Raw genomic sequence first — 24,623 nt, forward strand, 5'->3', positions numbered from 1 at the left:
TTAGGGGAAGCTGAAGACACACATATCCACGACACCGGTATCCACGACCAACTCACCGCTAGAGGTCTGCTGCAGGGGAGCCCATGCCCGTGCTCAAGGATCACGGCTGCGTGCGTCCGTAGCAGCAGACACCCAGCAGGAGCGTGGAGGAAACCAGCTGCCTAGACTCTTGAAATACGAGACACCCACATCCATCAGCTCCTGTCAAGGGCAAACACCTCTTGGTGAAACCAAGCTGCAGAGAATACACAGACCATCCCACGCATCGCCTGTAGTGTCCTGTGTGCGTGTGCATGCGTGCTCAGGGATGGTGGTGGTGGTGTGACAAGGATCAGTTGTGGGTAAGGATATTTTTTCTGACCAAGAGCAAAGGATGGGTCATGCTCCTTTTAGCAAGGTGCAGGCACGAAGGAAAGGTCTAGCATCCCAGGGGTCTGTGCCAAGGAAGGATAAGCTGCCTGCGAGGGGTAAGGCTCCTGGCAGGTTCTCAGCGCAGGTCTTGATTCACGGCTCTCAGGACTGAATGCAAACCCCCAAAATTCATACATGGAGGCCCTAACCCTGATGTGATGGTACCTAAAGTAGGGCCTTTGGGGGGTGATCAAGTTCAGGTGAGGTCCTGAGGGCGGGGCCTGCACGAGGAGGGCCCTCAGCAGAGCCAACTGTCCGGGCACCCACTTCTGGCCTCCAGAACTGTGCAAAATACATTTCTGCTGCTTGGGCACCCGGTCTGTGGATTTATTCTGTTAAGGCAGCTTGAGCTGATTCATGCAGAGGTGATGTCCTGGCATGAAGGCGTCGGTGGAAAGGGAACCATCAGAATCAGAAGGGAGCAGGGAGGAAAGGCGTGCAGAATTTAATCTCATTTTTGACCTTTTATTTAAAAGTCTGCCACACATGGCAATGCATGGGCTGACACTGTGCTCCTAATGTGAAATATTTTATTTAAAAAGTCACCGTGGTACCTGATTATAAGCAGCGCCAATGAAAATCTGAGATGTCAGGGACGCCACGTGGCTGTGAGGTTGGGGACCATCCCAGGAGTGTCTGAGCACACTTTCAGCTAACGTTATGATGTTAGGAATTACTTTTCAGGGTTACTGTTTCAATTTGCTACCTGCTAATGTGGAAGAGACCAAGCCTTTGGCTCTGAATTTAAACCTTAAACCATCGTCTCTGTGGCTTACAGGAGTTTCAGAGCAAAGGAGGTTGTCTAACCAAACAGGAATGAAGAGCATCCCGAGGACGTGTCTATATTTTAAAAAGAACACAGGAGGAACACAGGCCTATAAAGGTCACGTGAAAAATTTTAATCGAGTAACTTTATTCAAATAACTTCTATACCAAGAACTCAAAGAGTCATTTCAATGGGATCAGTTTCACTGACATTTGCTTTGAAGGGCAGTTAAGTGAAGCCAGTTCTCACATATTCTTGAGGATTAAACACACACACACACACACACACACACACACACACACAGGAAGGGGGAAGATAGACAACTCTCTAAAATAACTCGGCTATATGTCTTCAGCTTTCAATTTCTCTAATACAAAGTCACTTTTCTCTTCCATCTTGAAAGAGGTGTTCTTTCCTTTAGAAAAAAAAGAATGAAAATAGTTTCAGTAAAATTCCATTAGAATTCCCAAGCCATCAAAAGCATAAATAACTGTTTTGTATCGCATATGTTTGTGCGTCCACTACAGACAGTAAAGGGGCAGGGATGTGAAAGCCCACCTGATGGTAAACCCCTCCCGGGCACCTGGGCAAGCGGGCGGTTACACCCACGGCTTTCGAATCCTGGCCTGGCCCCGACACCCGGGTGAACCCAGGACTTAGGAGGCTTCAGCTACATTCCCTTATTTGTAAAATAAGAGACAGAACCCGCCTGTTGGATGAAACCCATCTCATCAACGGGTTCATGCGTGGATTAAGAACGTTCTCTACAGCCTGGCACCCAGAAAGGCACCCAGACGTTAGCCATTAAAATCCCTTCTGTAGTCACAGCTCATGAAGCTTTGGTCCCTTTCCTCAAGACATTTGTAATTTAAGTAGGAAAACAAGGAAAAATGTGGAAAATGGTTAAGGATGTTTGTATCACAGTTCTAAGACGAAACTGCAAAAGGCGTCCAGGGGGTGGCCACCATGACTTATCAAATTCCAGGGGCGCACCAAGGGCCCCACAGAGGGCTGAGTCCTCCTCCAGGTGCTCCAATGCCAGGCAGAAGGCACTGCTCACGGCTGTGACCTTGGTGGGCCGTCCCTGCTCCAGGCACCCTCGCTGGGCAGGTGAACGAGAGAGCCAGGCATCCAGAAGGGGGATCTCCTGAGGTGGGAAGGTGGGTCGGGTGCTGGTGAGCCAGAAGAGGGCTGGGGAGCGACCCGCTGAGCTCCAGGGGCTGAGCCAGCAGGCGGTGTGACCTGCCAGCAAATCTGGGGACGAGGTGGGAAAAGCCAGAGTTGAGCCTGAGGAGCAGGACAGACACTGCAGGAGCAGGTGCAGGCTTGGACGAGCGGGGCCAGCGGACAAGGGAGCCCTGACATCTGACGGGTCAGGGGCTGGGGGACCCCGGGAATGGCTCTCACTAGAGGCGCTGCCTTCGTGACAACCCTTCTCAACTGAGAAGGGAGGTCATTCTGTAGGGTCACTGGTACCCACCCTCAAGTCTCCTTGGAGTCCCTGCCATGGTCCCTGAAAGCCTCGGCCCCACAGGACTCCCTGTGGCTCCCACTTACCCTGCTGAGGGCCTGGTGTGAGGTGGGTGCAGGCAAAGAGCACAAGGCCCAGAAGAAAGGGAAAGGACCTCGTGCTATCGGGGGAGGGCCTCCTGGGGCGTGGGCAGTCCCCTCCCTTTCTGCTCCAGCTCCATGTCTGGCCTCGCCAAGGCCCCGGACCTCAATCCTTGACCAGAAAGATCAATCACAATGCAGGTCTGGTTAATCTGACAAAGGCTACCACCCACCTGGCTAAGGCCACGGGACGTGCTGGTGGCGGGAGCGGCTTCGGGGAGCACAAGCCAGATGGTAGGTGGAGAAAACAGGAGCAGCCCAAGAAGTAGAAGAAGGAATAAAGACCAGACCACGATTCTGACCCTGACCTTGACGGAGCCGCAGGAGCTGGGGTGGCCACTTACACGTTGTGCTCACTCGGAGGCAGCTGGCTCCTGCACCCAGCCTCTGCTGTGGCCAAGGCACTGCAAGGTTTTTGCAAATATTCTCTGAGGGGAGCCATGTGGGTCTGAATGCTGAGAAGTGTAAGCAAAGGCAGAGAAGGACCTGTGGGGTCTGAGGGGTGGTGACAGTGACAACTTGGGGCTTATCTCTGAGAGAAACGCACCTGCCCCTGGGATGGGATCACGGCACAAAGAGAACACGGGGCGTCCAGGGCACACGGGGTCCATCTGAACGACCGCCGAGGAGGGAGCAGGAAGTGGTCTACGCGGCCTCGCCTGTCCACCCACCAACGCACAAACCCCCAAACGTACACTCGAGGAGTCACGTGTCTGAATCCTGGCCTGGGGATACACTGAAGTGCACGCTGGAAAGCCTGGCGCTCATGTGAAACAGGTGAACAACCCGCCGTGATGTGCAATGCTCCCCCCCCCCCCCGCCAAGCTTCTCTGGAGAAAAGAGAGTGGCACACGTGTATCACTGAGGGGTCCACACAAACCCAAGCGGAGGGCGAGGTAGGACAGCAGACGGACCTCCCCGTGGAGCACGGAGATCGTGGGCAGGGCAGGAGCGCGGGGCCGAGCAGGCCGCTCCCGCTGTCCCCAGGAAGGAATCCAGAAATAGAAGGAAAGTCACTATTTCCAGATCAGCTTTGTGGCAGCTGCTGCCTGAGACCAGGAGAGGCTGGGAGGACAGCCTGACGAGGACACCAGTGAGGCTTTTCAGAGAAGACCCCTGAACGCACCCCGGCAGGAAAGGTGTAAGACATTCCCAGTCGGAACATTCTCGGCTCCACCTCGATGCGTCTTACACATGAACATGCTCTTGGTATAAATGCTCGTTTCAGAGGAAGGAAAAGAATTTGGGAGAAAGCTTGGAAACTGAATGCAGAAGAATCCTATTGCAAAACACCCACATTCAACCAACAGAAACGCACCTTCTTTTCCCAGGGGGGCTGGCGAGGGCTGGGCTCTCGCCCGGCCTCAGGGTGGCCTGGCCCGCCACACGCGACGAATCCGGGGAACTGGCCCACTGTCCATACAGCAGGGAGTCTGATAACTGGCGTCTCTTTGGAGGGGACTGGTGGGCCCTCCTGGCCGTGAGCATGAAGCACTCGAGTGTGGTTGAGCCCGGCGTGCTTTCTCTGCTCCGCTGGGGTGATGCTGACAGCTTTGGGGGACCCTGGAAGCCAGAGTCTGGGTTTAATTTTTCTAAGATGCCTCCTTTTGGATATGGGGCTTCCACACTTGATCTCTCTGGAGGTGCTCCGATACATAAAGGCGCCTGGGTCCGCTTCAGCGATTTCTGGCAATACTCTCGATGAAGCTTGTCAAATTTTTCTTTAATTTCACTGTAACGATCCCTTCCGCAGCTTAGAGGCAGTACCCCTGCTACTGAGCTAGTTCTGCTGGGGGATAGTGACTTTCCAAGTATTCCAAGATTGTTTCCTTGAGAAAGAAGGTCCAGCGTCTGCTCAGAGCGGCTGAGACTCTGCGTGGAGCTGGTCTCTGGAAGCGAGGGAGGGGAGCTCCTCCTCTGCAGGCGTCTCCCTGCTCCAATAGCTCCTTCACCCAGGTCCTCAAAAGCCTCATTTGACCTCTTGGCTTCGGCTCTGCAGAAAAGCCCGCTGAGACTGCGGATTTCTAAGGCCTGGGGGCCGCGAGGGCTCGCTGGGTCACCCCTGTACATGGCCACAGCCGAGGGTCCTGGGGGGGCAGTCAGGCAGGGCTGCTTCCCGGGGCTGGGGCAATATTCCTGATGAAGCTTATCAAATTTGATTTCAATTTGCCTGTAATGATTCCCTCCCTTGCCTGGCAGTACTCCTGGTCTGGAAAGGATTTTTACAGGAGAAATTAACCATTTTAATGCCATGAATCTATTTTCCTGATCAAGACGACGCACTGCCCTGGCATCTCTGTAAGTCATCGAAGAACTCCTCTGGGACATTAAACTCCTTAGCCCCTTAAACTCCCTCCAACTTGGATCTAATTTGCAGACCTTGAGTTTGTTTACTTTAGGAAAAGCTTTTTCCATTTTTAAATCTGCTTTCTGGCCAGAAGCATCTAGTACGTTCTCACAATCTCTTAACACTTCCCTATTCTTCCCTGGCTCAGAACAGGGAGGGAGTCTGTCCTGGGGACCCCTCCGAGAGGGCCCGGCTCCCCGGCAACGCGTCCTGTTCATTCTGCTCTTACACTTGTGCCTCCGCCTGGAGTTCCAGCTGTGAGCGATGAACGAGGTTTTGGTGGAGATGATGCACGACGGCTTTGTGCTCAGCAGCCGGCTCATGGAGTGCAGCATGCCTGCGTACAGGTCGCTGATCGTCACGTCACAGATGTTGTCAGCCTCAAGGGGTGGGCTGCTTGAGAAGCTGCTCCCCCCGGCCCCGTGTAGCCAGAGACTGTCGCTTCTAGGCACTAGGGCCAGGTCTGCCGAGCAGGGGCGTGAAGGATCACACTCTCTGGGACATGAAGCTGGCTCAACTGGGTTGCCAGGACTCTCTCCAGACACGTCACAGCACCCTGGAGGAAAACATACACAAAGTGATGTGCGTGCGTGTCATCTGCAGAGACCACGCAAGTAAAGGAGGGTGGATCATGACCATGACGCTGTTTTTAAGCAATACAAAAACCAAGACAGAAAGTCCAGGAGAATGTGGGAATAGATTCTTCTCAAACTTAAACCCAAACTTCCCTAGAGGGGCCTTCCTTCCCCAGGTGATGGTTTACACACTGGATGCCTTTTCAAAGTCTCACTAGAAACAATACAGTGACACTGTTTACCTGCGGGGCTGGGGAAGCAGGGGAAGGCACAGGGCTCCCGAGACAGATCTTCATGCAGACTTAACTTTCACATCATGTTAAATGTGTTATGTATTTAAGAAATAATTTTAAGGGACGCCTGGGTGGCTCAGTGGTTGAGTGTCTGCCTTCATCTCAGGTCGTGATCCTGGGGTCCTGGGATCGAGTCTCACATCGGGCTCCCCACAGGGAGCCTCCTTCTCCCCCTGCCTGTGTCTCTGCCTCTGTGTCTCTCATGAATAAAAAAATAAAATCTTAAAAAAAAAAAAAAAAAAGAAAGAAAGAAAGAAAGAAAATTAAACCAAAGATAAGGAGAACCCTAAAAGCAAAAACAGACGCAGAAAGGACCCAGGGGCATATCAAATAAATAACGGAAAGAGGAAAAAGAATCCAAATGACTTTGAACACAATATTCTGAACGCGTACCCTCAGAGGGATACGGTCTGAGGATCAAAGAGCTGCTTGGAACTCCAGAACCTTCCTTAGCAGGTTGTCGGCAAGTGGTGGCAGGGGCCGTGACTCCAAACGGCTCCATGCTGCACGACCAACCAGATGAACACAGGGTTTTGGTGCTGGGGATCAGCGGGGCTGGAGCCGGGGTGAGGGGATGACGTGCTCAAAATTGACGGGTCGGGCCACAGGACATGGAAGTCAGCGTGAAGGGCTCCTGCAGCCTGCATCTGGGACAACTCGAGCATTAGTGGTTTCTAACATGTGAATTAAAAATAAAAGTCTAGTTCTTCTTGGTTCTAGAAAAAAATTTTTTTTTTTTTTAAATAAAAAGCATGTAGAGATAAACGAAGAAACAGAATTCAGCAAAGAAGTGAGACGGCTAAGCTTATATATATATGCAACAACACCAACAGGTGCACATGGGAGGAATGGCAGGACCAGAAAAATGTGACTTTGCAGCAGGACTCAGGTAGGAGTTGTGGTCTGACGCCCAAACCATGGGATGTGAGGATTGTGGGGACCCAGGTGATCTCAAGGGGAAACCCAGACAACTCTGGGGGAGGGAGAAACCTGGGGGATCCTTCCTTGGCTAAGTGCCCAGGCTTATGCATCTCCAACAACGGGACAGAGAGACGAGTAGTATTTGTGCCAAAAATGTTTAACCTGAACTTAACCTTGAGAATGTCCAGAGAAGTCCAAATTGAGGGACATTCTGGAAAATTATCAGTGGACAGGACTATTCAGGGAAGTCGTGATAGGAAAAGTGCCGACGGTGACAGCACACACGGCCCAGGGGCCTCCTGGCCTGTGCCGGGCCTACCGCGGCTGTGGGGGCTCCCTGTTCTTAGGAGACCAGCAGCACATATGTGAGTGCAGGCCGATGCACATCGCGTGTGAGCGTGGGTGCAGCACGGGTACGCAAATGCCACAAAATGTGGATTGTTACGTGTCAGCAAAGGAGGTTCACTGTGGGAGTCCTGTGTTTCTGGAAAATCAAAAAGTTTCACAGCAGCAATTAGCATGCTGGAATCCCAGAGGAAAAAAAGCAGTTCATTGGTTAAATATGAATAATTTGCTGTCTCTAACAGTTTATGTCCATGAAACATGAACGAGAGCAAAAGGGTGCCCAGTGTTAAGGGCGCTGCTCTGAGGGGCGCCGTGGCTCTGAATGAGGGACACAGTTCATGCAAAGGTTCTATGTCACACTCACCATGGGCAGGTGTGGCAGGTAAGGCTGATGAAGGGATCAGCGTCACATGGGCGTCCTCTCCATCTCCATCAGTGCGCTGAAATCAAAGCACAGGGTTCTAACATAATCACCACATGGAGGCGCCCTAAGATGCCCCCCATGGCCAGTGCCGTGCGGGGAGGGATGGTGTGAGGAGCCACTCCTCGCCAACCACAGGCTGTGCATCTGAGCGCGGCCGCAGAGGTGACAAGCATGACTGCACTCACAGTGGCCACTGCCTCCAACGGTGGTGGGAAGTGTCTTAGTACAATCAGGGAGCTTGGTCGACGTGGTCCCCAGGGAGCCCCCAGGGAACCACTGCTACCACGCACCTGCCAGGACGCCCCCGCTGCCCTGGGATAAAGGGAAGGCCTTTTCCAGTACATTCGCCAAGTCAGTGGTCCTCAGACACAGCCTCCTCACTGGTCAGCAGCACAGTGAGAAAAAGTCTTATGTTCCTGTGAGGTTTGCTGCCTTTGAGATAAATTACTCATCCCATGACACGTGCCTCCTAGTTATTTGGTATGAAAACGTCCTTTATCAGAACTTAGAAAACAGAGCTGGCCTTCTTGCTCTTTGTCAGGCCAAGCTCTGACAGACGGCTGCAGTGGAGTGTGGCGGGCATCCACGCTGCGAGGGCCCGGCGGGGCTGCCCACACCGCACACCAGGTGCAGTGGGGACCCTGCTGCCAGTGCCAGCCCCGGTCACACCAGAGCAGCAGGGGGTGGGAGCTGTCACTCCCCCGTCACTGCCCCCAAGGGGGGGTGGGGCCCTCTACATTTCTGTGAGCTGCCCCAGAACAGTGGGCCATGAGGGCGCATCCCACGAGCTTCCCTGATAGCCGCTGCCCCGGAGGACCCAGAGCGCTTCCTCAAGACCGGAAGTCTGCAAGGCCACGAATGAAATGGGTTAAAAACTTGCTCGCAAGGCTCCTTACAGGCTCCATGAAGAGTGAACAAGCTCCATGAAGAGTGAACAAAAAAACCTGATTAGTGGACCTTGATGTGTCTTAGGGATTCGATTATATGAAGATACATCCCGGGAAGCACGTTACCTCTGACCAGCCTTCGTCCTGCAGCAGTATATCCACTTGGGTCAAGTATTTCCTCCTTAACTCATTTTTCGAAGGGCTCCAAGGCGCTGCAGGCTGATAGAAAAGACAATCAGTATTCTTAAGAGCTCTGGGGTCTGGATGTGCTCTTGGATTCTAGAACAAACCAGCAAGTTGGTTCATCACGCATCAGTAAATGAAGTTCCACAGATGGCACCGCAAAGTGGTCCAGGCCCTCTGAAAAGCCACCTGACCCAGAAATGGAACTTTAGATAATGTACCCAGTGGCAACAATCCCCAAGAAAGTAAAAAAAAAAAAAAAAAAAAAAGACCAAAAAGAAAAAAGAAAAGAAAATAATTGAAAACAATCTGAATGTTCTTAGGTGAGTCCAGGGCTCAACTATTAGAATTAGACTCCATCAGTATGTTTCTAAGACAAGATGCTCAGCAGTTTGGGTCGGGAGGCAGGAGGCACCAGCTCTCCGTCCCCTCCCCCGCCCGCCGCCCCAGGTACCCGGGGTCTTGACCTTTGTTCTGCAGCTGAGTGGGATGCAGGTGGGGGATCTCTCTCTCTCTCTCACAGACACACAGACACACACACAGACACACACACACACACACACACACACACACACACACACACACGTGGTTCAGGATGCTCCTTATTGCTGGGGCCACTCTGTGTCCTACTTCAGAAGGCACCCCCTCCAATCCCCCAGGGTCACTACCTTATTCTAGTTAGACACTAGAAGTCACACATTGGGTAAATGGGCCAACTCTGCACAAAAAGAGCAGTTTGAGAGAAAAACCTCACACCGGCTATCGCAGCGTCTGATTTGGGCCAGGAAAGGCGCCCGCTAGACGAAGTTCTGTATTCTGATGGAGGGAAGGTGAGATCAGATCCTGACAGGTGGGGAGGACAGGTGGTTTCTGGGACCACGGGGGCATTCTGGGAGGCAGAGCAGTGGCCTGATTACAGGACCTCACATGGGCCCACATGGGCTTCCAAGGGCTGAGCTGGAAATATTTCCCAGAAACAACCTCCTCCTGACATTGCCTGTCCGGACAAAGACCAACGTAGAACCTAACTTTCAGGACGGTGTGCTCGGTCAAGGGTAAGGGCACACTGCAAATTGTGACTGTTCCATCCCAACATGTATGCATGTTCAGGAAACTGGGCTTGGACTGGAGGCAGTAATGGCTGTTGCACGCTAGACAGGAGGAGGACCAGAGACGTGAGGGGTGCTATTAGCCAAAGAGCGAGCCTCCAAAGAGGACAAGACAGACATTGGAAATGAGAATGTGCGTCTGCACCCCGATCTCCAGCTCGGTTCCTTCATTCCAACAGGCAGGGCTTACCATGAAGGACCCAGCAATCACATCTTCCTGATAGAAAGACGCATCATCATTGTTGTTTGAATCTAAAAGCGAAAAAAGGAAATCTCAGTGAGAATTTTAAAGAAAGCTAGCATTTTCCTCTTAAGGATACTTTTTGCACCACTAGAGAATGTTCTAGAGTTCTCCCTTTAATTAGGACATAGCCATCTGTTGCTCTGATTACTAGTAATGCAACAAACTCATCAGAACGGGACTATGCCTCAAGTGGTGGAAACCAGAGAAGCAGGTTGATTGATTAGATTTTATTTATTTATTTATTCACGAAAGACACAGAGAGAGAGGCAAAGACAGGAGAAGCAGGGTCCATGCAAGGAGCCCGATATGGGACTTGATCCCGGCACCCTGGGATCACGCCCCAAGCCGACAGCAGACGCTCAACCACTGAGCCACCCAGGCATCCCTATTTATTTATTTTAAAAATGTATTTATTCATTTGAGAGAGAGGGGACAAGCAGGGGAAGGGCAGAGGGAAAGGGAGAAGCAGGCTCCCTGGCGAGCAGGGAGCCCAATGTGGGACTTGAACCCAGGACCCTGAGATCATGACCTGAGCTGAAGGCAGATGCTTAACCAACTGAGCCACCCAGGTGCCCCCGGAGAAGCACTGTGTCCCCTTGAGCTCCTTCAACGGCTCTGATACCAGGAGCTGAGTCGCTACCACCACACAGACCTATCCTGTGATGATGTAAAGTTCCCCGCCTGTTGCCTGGTAGGCCAACCGCTGGCCACGGGCTGGTGAACACTTGGAATGTGGCTTGTGAGGCTGGGGAACTTAATTTTTAATTTTCAATTAATTTGAACAGCCACAGGTGACTAGTGCCCCCATGCACCCATGGCAGGGATCAGCAGGTTCCCCCAGAACAGGCTGGGTGGGGGTCTGGGCAGCGAGACTGGCCTGGGGCAGGAGGGGAGGCCCCTCTGAGAACAAGGAAGAGGGAAAGAAGACATCGCACGGAAGTCAGCAGTTCAAACACCGCCCTGTGGGGCAAATCTGAAGTCTTGTGAAATTCCTGAGATTTTTTTTTTGAGATTAATTTTTTTTAAAGAGGGGGGCAATAAGTTAAGAAACTAATTAATGGGAGAGTGTGTGTCCGTTATTCAGGAATGTCTGAGTGCTGTTCAGGTGTCAAGTACCATGGGGGTAACGGAGCAAGACGGCCGTTTTGAGGAGCACAGAAGGAAGGGGCAGGCACTTTAAGATGCTCTTGCTTTTAATATAGCCTCGGGGAGAAGCCAGAGTGGGGGGATCTGGGATTTAAATGCTGGGACCGGGATGCAAGCCCCCACCCCCGACCCCGCGGCCTGGCTCAGGGACACTCACCCGCTCCCAGGCCTTGTGCGCAGGACACGGGAAGCCTCGGGCATTGGGCGCTGGCTCCCTCGGGGCTGCTGCCGCTCCGGCTGACCCACTCCACCAGGGAGTCCTCAAAATCAGGAAGTGGATAAAGACAGGCCCGATTCAGTCACAACACACTCCGAGGCCACTGTGCAGTACCAACCCTACAATCCTTCCTTTAGGGTCTGAGAGCACAGGGTTTCACAGGCTTCTCTCCTAGCACTTTCCCGCATAAAGGGCCCCGAGGCGGGTGCACAGGTTCCCCTCAGGGGGAACAGCTTTCTTCCTCTGGCTGTGGCCTGGGCTGCTCCTCCCAGAGCCCCTCGGGTGGTGAGGGGCAGAGCAGGGGAAGCAGAAGCAAGGGCAGGAATGCAGGGGCCAGACCCCGGCTCAGGGGGGCGACAACACAAACCAAAAGGCCACAGGCCAGCCTTGGCACTAGGTCTGCAAGTAGAACCCGGAAATCTGAGAGGCCCTGGGGGACTTTCTGTGACCCTGTGCAGGAGGAAGCCAGTTCTCAGGGGCAGTCAGCCCTCATGATGGGACGCACCCTGCGGGGGTGGCGGGAGGGCCGTGTTCCGCTCTCCACACCAGGCCTGTACCCCTGGCCTCCCTGACAATCCTGATGAATGCCCTCAATGGGTTCTCGTTAGTGCAACTTGAATATTCGAGACACCAGGTTGGCCAAAGGATCTCAGGAACCGTGTCACCTTGTAGGGACAGGAATGAGAACACGGTGAGGCCTGTCCCTTCAGGGATGATCCCTGGGTGTCACCTCAGGATCAGGGGAATTTGTGCCTGTCTGTGAACACCAGGAGGTAGAGGAACCTTGCCTTGGGAATGTCGCCCCCTTTGGCTCAGGTAAGGAGGGACTGGGTCACCTAGGACAACACACAGGAGGGACCTGTGGAGTCTGCAGGGCTGCTCCGTGGGCTGCTGTGTCTGGAAGTGAGGCGGAACTTGATTTGAGAATTGTGGGGAGGCGGCCCATGGGGGATGACCCCTGATGACCAGAAGCTCTGGGGGCTTCAAAGAGAACTCGGGCCTTGTGTCAGGACCAAACTGGCAGGTCGACACATGCGCAGCCCACTGTGGCTGACGACCTCCTACAGCCTCCAGGCAGGCATCTCAAGGGTGTGTGTGGGAGGGGGGATGGGCAGCGGACTATCTGGGTGTCTGGGAAAAGAAGGCAGATTCGGGCACAGTCACTCCTAGTAACTTCCGGGGGCTGCAGACGTCTGACTGGTCAGCACAGGTGACGTCCAGTTTCCTATCCTAGGAGCTTAAAATTCTATAGACCCCAGGCAGGGACGCTCCTACATTTTAAGCAAAAACCTTAAATAAATGTCCAGATGGAAGCACCTTGCTACCTGGGCCATTCAAGCACCAGTCTGATCGGTGGGCATCATTATTACACGAAATTTAGGATGCAAATCCTTTGACCTAATAATCCTACCTCCTGGCACCTATTAATAAGGCGTAATATCAGCAATGGGAAGAGACAAGGATGGTCCTCTGAGGAGTATCTGTAACAGGTGTCTTATAAATAAGGTTTCACGGGAACACAGCCATGCCTGCCCGGTTACGTAGGGCTTATAGCAGCCTTCCCCTCACAATACAGAGCAGAGCAGCTGTGACCACATGGCCCCCAAAGCCTGAAATACTTATCACCTGGCCCTTCATCTGAAGTGTGCCCATCTTGATTAATAAGAAAGGAAGGGGCAAACAGCTAACTATCTACAAGAGCTGTTTTTTAAAAAAGGTAATTGAATTATTTTGTGGATGATGAAAAAGAAAGGTTCACAATGTATATGTGAACACGTATGTGGAGAAAAAGAGGGTAAATAAACACGTGTATTATAAACAGTTATTACATTATACTAAAATATCATTAGTGACGAAGGAAGTCGGGTTGATTCTAATAGTTACGTGTATTTCTAAGATTTCTACAACTAAATGCATTATGTGTGTGATGAGACTAATCGGGAAGAAATTTTATTTCAGAATTGCTGTTAAAAAAAAAAGGCTTGGGGAATTCTAACCCTGACGTTTTCATTCTGGGGTACTGGCTTCCTGGCTGGGAAGCAGTCAGTAAGGGAACACCGGACATCCTTGCAAAAATTACTGCAGCAAGACTCTGTGGGTCTCCCCGGGGAAAGGTAAGCTGTACTGGCTCCTCCTGTGAATGTAACAGGCCACCTCGCCAGTGTCCATGGCCAGATTCGGGAAAAACCACCCTTGGCTTTTGGAAGGTAGCTTAGGGGGGGAAAGAAGTGCGTGACTCTGAACCCTCTTCCTAATCTCTTCCCCTAGCAGAAGAGAAAAGAGGCAGGTTTCTTTCCTCAGTGAAACTGGGTTGGGTCTTTTCTGTAAGAATCCAACAAAGTAAGCTCCTGCTGGCCAGCCCTGCAAGGGTGGGGGGAGGCACCCTGTTGTCAAGAGCTCCTCAGTCCACAGCAGAGGAAACAGGGTCAGCTCCTCCTGGTACCTGACAAGCCAGAGATCAGCACCCCCGGGGACCTCCAAAGGCTCCTGGTGCAGCCACAGCTGACCCACACCTTAATTCACATCCATATGCCTGCACAGCAGCGCGTGTGGGAGGTATGATTTGACGTCAAGTACCTGGATTTGTCCTTTGTTTGTCTCCTTTACCAGTCCTCCTCCCCAAATTCTCAATCCTTCAGAAAAGAAATAAAATAAAAATTACCACCTAAGTAATCATGACTGTGGAATTTCCCTCCAATCTGCATTCAAAGAGAACCAAAGGGAAGGGGAAAAAAAAAAAAAAGAAAAAGGTGTAACACTGAAAGCAAGCCACACTTGTGATGATATTCTGCTGTTTTTCATCTTTGTGAGGTTGAAGGTTTTTTTTTTTTTTTTTTTTTTTGAAATTAAGGTTGGACAAAAATCTGTTAATGAAATTTTCCTACCTAGTAGGCAGTTCATTCAATTCTATCGTTAAGCCAGAGTCAAACGGGAACAAGGAACATACAACTGCCGAGTACCGTCCTCACAGTATGTAACTTGAGAGCAATCTACGTACTACATATAGACCGGGAGCACTTTTTGAGGGCAATCTCTCTACCCCATACCCGGCACAGGGAGTGCTTTCTGAGGACAATCTGTATGTACGGAGCAAGACCTAAGCACGGGGGTGAACACTGAGATGTGGGCGTCCCGCCACTTACTAGCTAGCAGAACCTGGGCAAGAATGCTTAGTCAGTCCCTCCCTAAACCTCCACTTGCCCCCAGCTAAATTCAAAGTGAGTAAGAAGGGATCCCTGGGTTGAGATGGTTGCTAACACGATACCAGCAGCAAGCGTTGACAGGGTGCTTGCAGTATTCCAGGCTCTAAACACTTTGCATGTAGACTGTATTTAGTATTGACAACTCACGTTTATGGACCGTGTAGAGTACTCCTAACTCCCTAGGGTGTAGGCACTCACCAAGTTCATGTGCAGATGGAGACACAATGGCAAGAAGTAGGTTAAGTAACCAAGCCCAGGCTGCTCAGCTAAGTGGTGGGACCAGGCTGCGAACCCAGGGGAGTGGCTCTCTGTGCTCCTGACCACTAAGCCATGTGGCCTTTCCGGGACAGAGTGACGCTGAGCCAATGTGCTAAGTCCAGTCAAGGCTTTGCCAGTTTGGCTGAGTGACATGGGGCTAGTTCCCGAACCTCTTTCTGCTGCATCTCTGCTATAAAACAACGACCCTAAGAACAGTACCTGCCTCAACGGGTTGTTGAGAATCAAACACATGAGATTCTCAGAAGCATAGGACACACGGTTAGCTGTCAACACATGTGAACAACTGTTCATTACTCCCCAACGGTCTTCATAATAATCAGCGTGGGAGTGTTAGCTACATGCTACAGCCTATGGTCAACAATTCCTGACAAGTGGGGGTGGCTCAGTTAATACTCCAAGTCAAATGGAAGTTACTGGATGCATTTACTAGGGCCGGGCCCTGTTCCAAGAGCTCCACAAGCACATTCATGCAACTTAAAACATCCCCGTCAAGCAGATGGTATCATCTTCCCATTTGACAGCCGAAGAAAGGCCGCCACCCCCGCACTGTTAAAGCAACCAGCCCATGACTGGACACGTGGTCAGGCAGGGGCATTTCCAGCCAGCAGGCAACTATGCACCTGCGGAATTCTGTTTTAGTAAGTAATTCTGCCGGAAAGAAGTAATTTAAGTCATTTCTAGGTTCAAGGAACTAGTCAGATTTTAGTTCCTTACTAGGAGAACCAAGTTTACTTTCCTAAGAGAGCAAGGAGAGCACTGCAAACTCTGGAAAGGTGCTACTCTGTTCACATTGTAAATATGCAGGAGGAGGGGATGACTCCGTACCCTGGGGTGTCTCATAGGTCAGCGTGGACATCTGCACCAGCGGGGCATCCTCGAAGGGCTGGTTGTACTGCGGGAGAGAAAGGGGCGTCCCTCAGGTTCGAGGGGCCGCAGCCGAGGAGCACGGGACTGGCCTCCCTCCCTCTCGCCCACCAACCACCTCCCCCCAGCACCCCCAGGCCCGCCTCCTCCTCTCCACTCCTGTCTGCCCCCCCTTCCACCCCTCCACCCCCCTCCCTCCCCCTGCCCCTTCTGCCCCCTCAACCTCCCCCCTGCTCCCTCCGCCCCCCTCCTTACCCCAGCCCCCCCAACCTCCCCCTGCCCCCTCTGCCCCCCTTACCCCAGCCCCCCAACCTCCCCCTGCCCCTTCCGCCCCTCCTTACCCCACCCCAACCTCCCCCCTGCCCCTTCTGCCCCCTCCTTACCCCAGCCCCCCCAACCTCCCCCTGCCCCTTCCGCCCCTCCTTACCCCAGCCCCCCAACCTCCCCCCTGCCCCCCTCCTTACCCCACCCCCCCAACCTCCCCCCTGCCCCTTCTGCCCCCTCCTTACCTCAGCCCCCACAACCTCCCCCCTGCTCCCTCCGCCCCCCTCCTTACCCCAGCCCCCCCAACCTCCCCCCTGCCCCTTCTGCCCCCTCCTTACCTCAGCCCCCCCAACCTCCCCCCTGCTCCCTCCGCCCCCCTCCTTACCCCAGTCCCCCCAACCTCCCCCCTCGGCCCCCCTCCTTACCCCAGCCCCCTCAACCTCCCCCTGCCCCTTCCGCCCCCTCCTTACCCCAGCCCTCCCAACCTCCCCCCTGCCCCCTCAGCCCCCTCCTTACCCCAGCCCCCCCAACCTCCCCCCTGCCCCCTCTGCCCCCTCCTGACCCCACCCCCCCAACCTCCCCCCTGCCCCCTCCGCCCTCCTCCTTACCCCAGCCCTCCCAACCTCCCTCCTGCCCCCTCCGCCCCCCTTCTTACCCCACCCCCCCAACCTCCCCCCTGCCCCTTCCGCCCCCTCCTTACCCCAGCCCTCCCAACCTCCCCCCTGCCTCCTCCGCCCCCTCCTTACCCCAGCCCCCCCAACCTCCCCCCTGCCCCCTCGACCCCACCCCCCCAACCTCCCCCCTGCCCCCTCCGCCCTCCTCCTTACCCCAGCCCCCCCAACCTCCCCCCTGCCCCCTCCGCCCCCCTTACCTCAGCCCCCACAACCTACCCCCTGCCCCCTCCGCCCCCTCCTTACCCCAGCCCCCCCCACCTCCCCCCTGCCCCCTCCGCCCCCCTTCTTACCTCAGCCCCCACAACCTCCCCCCTGCTCCCTCCGCCCCCCTCCTTACCCCAGCCCTCCCAACCTCCCCCCTGCCTCCTCCGCCCCCTCCTTACCCCAGCCCCCCCAACCTCCCCCCTGCCCCCTCGACCCCACCCCCCCAACCTCCCCCTGCCCCCTCCGCCCTCCTCCTTACCCCAGCCCCCCCAACCTCCCCCCTGCCCCCTCCGCCCCCCTTCTTACCTCAGCCCCCACAACCTACCCCCTGGCCCCTCCGCCCCCTCCTTACCCCAGCCCCCCCCACCTCCCCCCTGCCCCCTCCGCCCCCCTTCTTACCTCAGCCCCCACAACCTCCCCCCTGCTCCCTCCGCCCCCCTCCTTACCCCAGCCCCCCCAACCTCCCCCCTGCCCCCTCGGCCCCCCTCCTTAGCCCAGCCCCCCCAACCTCCCCCCTGCCCCTTCCGCCCCTCCTTACCCCAGCCCCCAACTTCCCCCCTGTCCCCTCCGCCCCCCTCCTTACCCCAGCCCCCCAACCTCCTCCTGCCCCCTTCCTTACCCCACCCCCCCAACATCCCCCCTGCCCCCTCCTTACCCCAGCCCCCCCAACCTCCCCCCGCCCCTTCTGCCCCCTCCTTACCTCAGCCCCCCAACCTCCCCCCTGCTCCCTCCGCCCCCCTTCTTACCCCAGCCCCCCCAACCTCCTCCCTGCCCCTTCCGCCCTCTCCTTACCCCAGCCCCCCAACCTCCCCCCTGCCCCCTCCTTACCCCAGCCCCCCCGGGCCCGCGTCCTCCTCTCCACTCCCGTCCCCCCTTCCCCTTCCGCCCCGCCGCCCCCGCGCTCGGGCTCCCCCAACCCCGTTTCCCCCAACGGCCTGGCGCCCCGCCGCCCCTCCTCCACTGGGCCGGGTAGGGGGGGGGCCCACCTTCTCTATCAGCTGCTGCATGTGCCTCTGGAAGCGGCAGCGGCTGTCCCGGAGCTGCCGCAGCAGCCTGTCCTCCGCGCGGAGCTGGCCCTCCATGGCCCGCCGACACCCGCCGCCCAATGCAGCGGGAAGCGGGACCGTGGCTCCTCCCGCGCCCCCGGTTCAAATAGCGACTCCCGCCCCCTCTGCCTGCCTTCCGACTGCCTATTGGCTGGCGCAGAGAGGCCGGGCGCTGATTGGGCCTTTCAAACGCGTTTGCGTATCTTTCTTCCGGCCAATCCGCTGCCGAGTTTTCGGCCCCGCCCCGCCCGCGCAGGGGCGAAAAGGAGGGGCTGGGGTCCGCCACTGCGCCTGCGCCGGATGCGGGCTGTGCTGGCGCTGCAGGTGCAGGGTCTTCTAAACCGAGAATCCTGCGAAATACGGATGATTCTTAGTTGTGCACTTGAGATGTCTGGGTGATTGCGGGGCGGGAAGGGGGTGGCCCCCGGGCCGTGCGCACTTAGGACCCCGGGGATCCAAGAGGACACCACCAAATTACCGTTACAGAAGGAGGAAAGCGAACGTATATTTAAGAAGAAATACCGTAAATGTGGCAGGATCCTGGAAAATAATATTTTTATTAACCTTCTGGCGCACCTTTTTTTTTTTTTTTTCCTACATAGTTTTTGAGTGCTTACTTAAAGACTGGAGGTGGCTATACTTAATTCTGGACAAAATCAACTTTATTATTATTTTTTAAAAAAGATTTTATTTATTTATTCATGAGAGACACAGAGAGGCAGAGGGAGAAGCAGGCTCCCTGCAGGACTCAATCCCAGGCCCCAGGGGTCACGGCCTGAGCCAAAGGCAGATGCTCGACCACTGAGCCACCCAGGTGCCCCTGGACAAAGTCAACTTTAAAGCAAAGACTAATAAGAGACAAAGAAAGGTGTTACATGAGATAAGGAAGTCAATCTAATAAGACGATGTAACATGTAAATATGTATGCACACAACATAGCACCTAAATCCATAAAGCAAATATTAACAGGCCTGAAGAGAGAAATAGCAGTACAGTAATAGTAGGGGACTTTAGTATTCCACTTACATCAACGGAGATATATCATCCAGACACAAATCAATAAGGAAACATCAGCCTTGCGTGATATGTTAGATCAGATGGATTTGGGTATATATGGAGCCTTTCATCCAAAAGCAACAACACACATTCTTCTCAAGGGCACGTGGAACATTCACCAGGACAGACTGTGTGTTAGGCCACAAAACAAGTCTTAATGAATTAAAGAAGATTGAAATTATCAACCATCTTTTCTAGAAGGCCATTGAAACTAAAAATCAATCACACGAAGAATGCTATAAAATGTCATAACTTTGAGCACTGTTAGGTCCCCTAGATGGAGCTCTTCACATCCTCTCAGCCTGTACCCTAATCCTCTTAGGCCATCAGGAAGAAATTAAGGGAGAAGTAGCAGGTGAGAACTTTGGGGCGCATGGAGTGTAAGTGTCCAGGAAATGTATTGTGATGGGCACAGAGTGTGCTGGATGGATCTGCCTTCAAGACGCCCCAGCTGCTGGCAGGGCTATCTGCAGGTGCTGTCAGGGGTTACCTCTCGGTTGCAGGGGAGCCCCTTGCCCATGGTGTGCAGCCTGAGGGTGGCCCAAATTCACTGACAAATCCGGGTGGGAATAGGAGGGCTTGGCCACTTTACTCCAAAGGGGGACAGCTCTGATGGTTCATTCCAGCTCCTGACCTCTCCCTGGAATGAATGGAGAAACCCGTCCTGTTTTGATTCTTTCCCTCCCTTCCACAGGGGTCAAGCTGAAAGGTACTTCCCAGCAGACACCCTACCCTGCACAATAACTCAGTCTGATCTCTGGAGGACCCAACCTGTAACAAGGGTCTCGCTGCAGTGGCCACTGAATCTACACATTTAATTTCTTGCTTTTGGAATTTTTGCAGATAGGCTGTTTTCTTCCTTCCCCTCCCTTGGGGGTGTTCAGAAGTTTAACCTGATGTTCCTTCAATTCTGTGTTTCCACACAAGTTAGTTTCAAACATTTAACTCACCATGTTTAGAGATTTGAGACTTCAAAATTGGCCTCTCCTAGGGCGTGGGCCCACTCCTAGGTTCCAGGGCTAATCACCCTCATTTCATTGATTGTCCAAGGATCTGCCTCCACCCCAGGGATTCATGGACAGCTTCAGGGGAACAATTTCTCAATCTCAAGTGCATGTCTTTAATTGAAATTCCCAAAACACACCCACTTTGGCCAATCCCCTGCGAACCAGCCAAAGCCAGTGCATTGGCTCTTGTCCTTCTGGCCAGCTGGTATCCCAGTCCTCTTTGACTGAATTTTAACCATCCCATGGCCCAAAGTGATGGCTCAGCAAAGGAAGGAGCCCTACAAGGCGCTTCTTATTTGACCCCGTTCCCTATAAACAACCTGCCCCTATGTAGCGGTCTAAACATGTGACTTCAGTACCCCAGAGCTCCAAACTCCTCTTGCACTGCTCCCATGTAACAGGGGAGGATCACAAGTCAGTTCTTTCCCTGGCAGCAGAATTGGTTAGGTGCATCACCTAGGGTCTCACAGGGTTTCCATAGCAACAGAGATGAAGGCTGCTCAGCCCTGCCTTAGGATCTCCACCTCTGGTTGCACCTGCACAGCTCCCTCTGCTGGCCTGGCCAGAATTTTCAACCCTCTAGTGTTACTTAAAAGTATGAGCATAGGAAATAATTCTCACTGGAATTTTTTTTATGACTGCTCTCATAAAGTGTGCCTAAATTTTATCAGAATTTTACATAATTGATGGGTATTTGTTCTGCAGAGTTTCCATGTAAATAATTCTGTGTTGGAAAGGTGAGGAAACGTCACCACCATTTGTGGTTGGAGAAGCATAGTTTTGGGCTGGTCCCACAGTTGACATAGCAACTGCCACACAACAGTGAAAACGTCCATCTGAGATGAATTATCAACCACAAGCATTAAAGCCCCATCCGTTTGGCTGCCAAGAAAAGGGTACATTCTCTTCCGTGGGTCTGGAGCTGATGGTAAGAGACTGTAGGGACTGACAAGTTGGCTTTCCAAAAGTATCAAAGTTCACAAAAGGTTTTTATTCTTTGATTTAACGAGCCCACTTTTTGAAATCTTTTTTAAGTAGTTAAGGATGTCGTCAAAGGTTTAGCTGTAGGACTTTAGTGAAGCACTGTTTATAAAGTCCAATACTAGAAGTGTGATTGGATAAATGGTCTTGGATGTGCAGCGTGCTCCATTCACAACAATTTTGAGAAACTATATGTTGGCATCTGAAATGTATGTGACATTTTTAGTATAAAAGGTTATAGGCCTATTATAGGTCTGCAATTAAAATATACATTGTATGTTTAAAAAATTTGACTAGATATGTATCAAAATGTTTCTACTGTTATTTCCGGATGATGATATTATGGATTATTTTTAGTATTAGTTTTCCTTAGCTGCATTTTCTAGAACAAACAAGTCTTCTGCAATTATGAGTGCGCACGTAACGGAAAATACAGCAGTTTCAATCCTATGTTTTTACCTTGGCTCTACAAAATCAGGGACCACTTATCCAAACTAGACATGCAAGGCACCAAGCGTTCTAAAACTGCTGTCAAACAGCTGGACAATGTTTTATCATAATGATACCTCACCTCCCAGCTTTTGCCCAGAAATGTTTTTTTTTTTTTTTTCCCTTGGAAAAGTAGGGCTCCATCTCTCTTTGGTGATGTTCCCACCTCAGCTTCATGTGGTGGGAAATTGCTTTTTATTCTTCACCTTAGGCTTTTTGCAATACAAGTACACTTTTAGGGTCATGATTAATGTGTTTTAATGGACTGCCCATTTTAAAAATCAATGAAACGAATTTATATTAAAAATAGAAAGCAATTAGATTTGGATGACCTATTTTTAATCAACCCCATTATTTATGGACCTGAAAACTCTGAGGACATCTTTCTCTGAAGCATTCAAGGATCAGCTCTTCTGCTATTCTGTATGAATAGTTTGAGAACAGAAGGCACCAGGTTAATTGATAATTTGCTAGATACTTAAAAAAAATGACTTACCTTAGAAGTGTCCCAGGATTACCTCTCCTCTTTGACAACTCATTGCAGTTCTATCTTTCCTCCCAGGGTCAACCGTGGTCTGTTTGAAAGGAACAGAAGACACTCTGTTCTGGGTTTTGTGAAGTTTTGGTACATCCAGACCTTACGTAAAGTTAACTTTTACTCTCATAGTGTTAGCTCTTCTCTCAACTACCTTTATCTTTTTATATTCAACTACCGTCGCCATTCTTGTAAAGTTATTTCTTGCAGGAGATAAGAATTTCTGTCTTTTTCATTTACCACAATGATTTCTTAACATGGTTATGAAATGTACAGAATGTGGGCTTTTTAGGATTCTCACTTCTCACCTGTTTTCTCATCTTCTGTATTCTGGATGTCTTGCTTATATCCCAGGTTTTTTTTTTTCTTCTTCTTCTTCTTCTTCTTCTTCTTCTTCTTCTATTGCTGAGTGGGCTGTGTATTTTGGAACTCTTTACAAATTTTTCCGAATTCTATTGTTCTGTAAGTATTTGACGAAAGCAATAAAAACTCCCATTTCTGTATCTACTCCTTTCCATGCCCATGAGTAGTGTTTTTACCACACATTGTATTTATTATGAAAATATTATGTTCTTCATTTTCAGTCATTCCCTCTGAAATTGATGATATAATCTGCTAGTATTCAGAGGAGAAACTATAGAAACCAATGTCTCCTTTATCTGGAATATTCTTTAGTTTGCAGTGAGTGTCCTTGAGCCTGATTGTTTACCTCTGGAGGACCTGTGAATTCCTCATACCCTGAAGGTATCGACACAAAATGAACAAACCTTTTAGAATCTCTAAAAGTAGGAAAGAGATTTTTATTTGAGGCCAAGTTAGGACAGCTGCCCGGGGAAACATGCTCTTCACCAGGAAGAAAGTGTTCCAAGAGAATGAACAGTTTTTATAGTGCTATATACTTTTTACGTCTTGTAAAATTGCAAAAGATTACAGATTAACACTTAGGAATCAGCAGTTTTATTCTCAAGGAATGCAGAGAGTGGGAGCATTGATCCATATCTCAAGGACAGGATGGGTAAAGGCTACTTATTCACAGAGCAGGTTTACAAGGCACAAATCAGGCCTTGTATTGAACAAAGTTTATCTAAGTCATGTTGACTTGGAAAGGAATCTAAAATGACTTCCCTTTTATATCAGCCCTTTAGAGAGTTTTCCTGTTACCATTATTTGAAAAATTTTAGTCAGTTTTGATTAGGAATAATTTATAGAAATTAGCATTTATTGATTCAGTGTAGGGTCTATGAGTTTTGACAAATACAGTCAGGCAATAGCCCCCATGGCCAAGATATAGAAGAGTTTCATCAAACCCCCAAATTCCCTTCTGCTTCTGTTGTCAAACCCTTACCCACCCCCAGATCTGGGCCACCACCTTAGGATTACTGTTTTCAAGTGTAATTCTGTAATGGTCAGAGAATCCCCCTTGGTGTGATTACGGTTCTTTTAAATCTGTTGAGGATTTTTTTTTTTTTATGGTCCAAGATAGGGTCAATCTTGGGGACTGCACAACTTGAAAAGAATATATATCCTGCTCTTGTCATGTGTCAATTAAGTCGAGTGTGATTGTGTTATTCAGGTCCTTCATACCCTTACTGATTTTCTGTCTACTTGTCTTTATCAATTATGGAGAGGAGAATTTTTAATTTTTCAACTGAAATTGTGGATTTGTTTCTTAATTCAGTTCTATCAGTGTTCACTCCATGTATTTTGAAACTCTGCTGCTAACTACGTTTAGGATGGTTATGTCTTTTTAGTGCACTGTCAGTTTACCCTTTTATAATGTCCCTCTTTATTTGTGGCACATTCTTGCCCTGAAATCTAACTTGTCTGTTCTTGATATAACCATTCCATCTTAGTTTTAATTACTGTTTGAATGGTGTATCTGTTGTGCCCAAGATTGCGAATCTGAGAAACCACCAAGGAGCTGACACCGATGCAAGTGCACAAGGGTTTATTAGCAAGCTCGAGCCTGGGTCCAAGTATACCCGACACAGCGGAGCAGGGACTTGGACCCCGAAGTGGGTTACAGCTGGGTTTTTTATAGGCTGGCCTAGGGGATTTTCAGAAAGGGTGGAGGAATTTCTCAAGTTCTGTTTACATTCTGATATGGGGCTTTAAAGGGCATTGAGCTCGGTTCTCATTTTAATATGGGACCCTCTACCACGGGTGTGGGCTCTGTTGTCTTTCCAATATAGGATTCCCTGCCGAGGACATTCTGCAGTTTTTCCTGTAAAGTACAGCTCTTATTCACAGGGGCCTAAATGGCTGTACTTGTGCTAATGCTAAACTTGAGGTGGAATGGCCTTGATTTTTCTCGGCCTCCACAATATCCTTTTCCATTCATTTTCTTTTAATTTATGTCTTTATGTTTAAAATAGACTTCTTATAGACAGCCTATAGTAGGGTATTGCATCAAAGAAATTCAATCTGGGGGATCCCTGGGTGGCTCAGCGGTTTGGCGCCTGCCTTTGGCCCAGGGCGCAATCCTGCTTCTCCCTCTGCCTGTGTCTCTGCCTTTTTCTCTCTCTCTCTATGTCTATCATAA

The 24,623-nt window shown here is 51.3% G+C and overlaps 1 protein-coding gene and 1 long non-coding RNA gene across 2 annotated transcripts; both read right to left on the reverse strand.

The window, feature by feature from the left end:
* Positions 1–1,289: 1,289 nt before the first annotated feature.
* HJURP (Holliday junction recognition protein) lies at positions 1,290–18,112 on the reverse strand. The gene is made up of 9 exons (XM_077869314.1): positions 17,954–18,112; positions 15,787–15,853; positions 14,057–14,112; positions 11,420–11,522; positions 10,063–10,124; positions 8,707–8,799; positions 7,634–7,709; positions 4,107–5,691; positions 1,290–1,592 (listed from the first exon to the last, which is right to left on the reverse strand). The coding sequence occupies exons 1-9, from the start codon at positions 18,047–18,049 to the stop codon at positions 1,556–1,558; spliced, it is 2,175 nt and encodes a 724-aa protein (XP_077725440.1). The 5' UTR covers positions 18,050–18,112; the 3' UTR covers positions 1,290–1,555.
* Positions 18,113–18,680: 568 nt separating this feature from the next.
* Positions 18,681–22,920, reverse strand: LOC144296547 (uncharacterized). The gene is made up of 3 exons (XR_013363640.1): positions 22,390–22,920; positions 22,043–22,121; positions 18,681–19,709 (listed from the first exon to the last, which is right to left on the reverse strand). It is a non-coding gene; the product is annotated as an uncharacterized LOC144296547 (long non-coding RNA).
* Positions 22,921–24,623: the final 1,703 nt, after the last annotated feature.

Source organism: Canis aureus, chromosome 24, assembly GCF_053574225.1.
Source record: "Canis aureus isolate CA01 chromosome 24, VMU_Caureus_v.1.0, whole genome shotgun sequence".
NCBI lineage: Eukaryota > Metazoa > Chordata > Mammalia > Carnivora > Canidae > Canis > Canis aureus.

Excerpts from the sequence above, each read along its gene's own strand:
- HJURP (XM_077869314.1), bottom strand. The coding sequence starts at position 18,049 with ATGGAGGGCCAGCTCCGCGCGGAGGACAGGCTGCTGCGGCAGCTCCGG. Across the intron at positions 15,854-17,953 it reads TGCAGCAGCTGATAGAGAAG|TACAACCAGCCCTTCGAGGA; the intron begins GTGGGCCCCCCC and ends TCTCTCCCGCAG. Across the intron at positions 14,113-15,786 it reads GACCTATGAGACACCCCAGG|GATTGAGAATTTGGGGAGGA; the intron begins GTACGGAGTCAT and ends TCTTTTCTGAAG.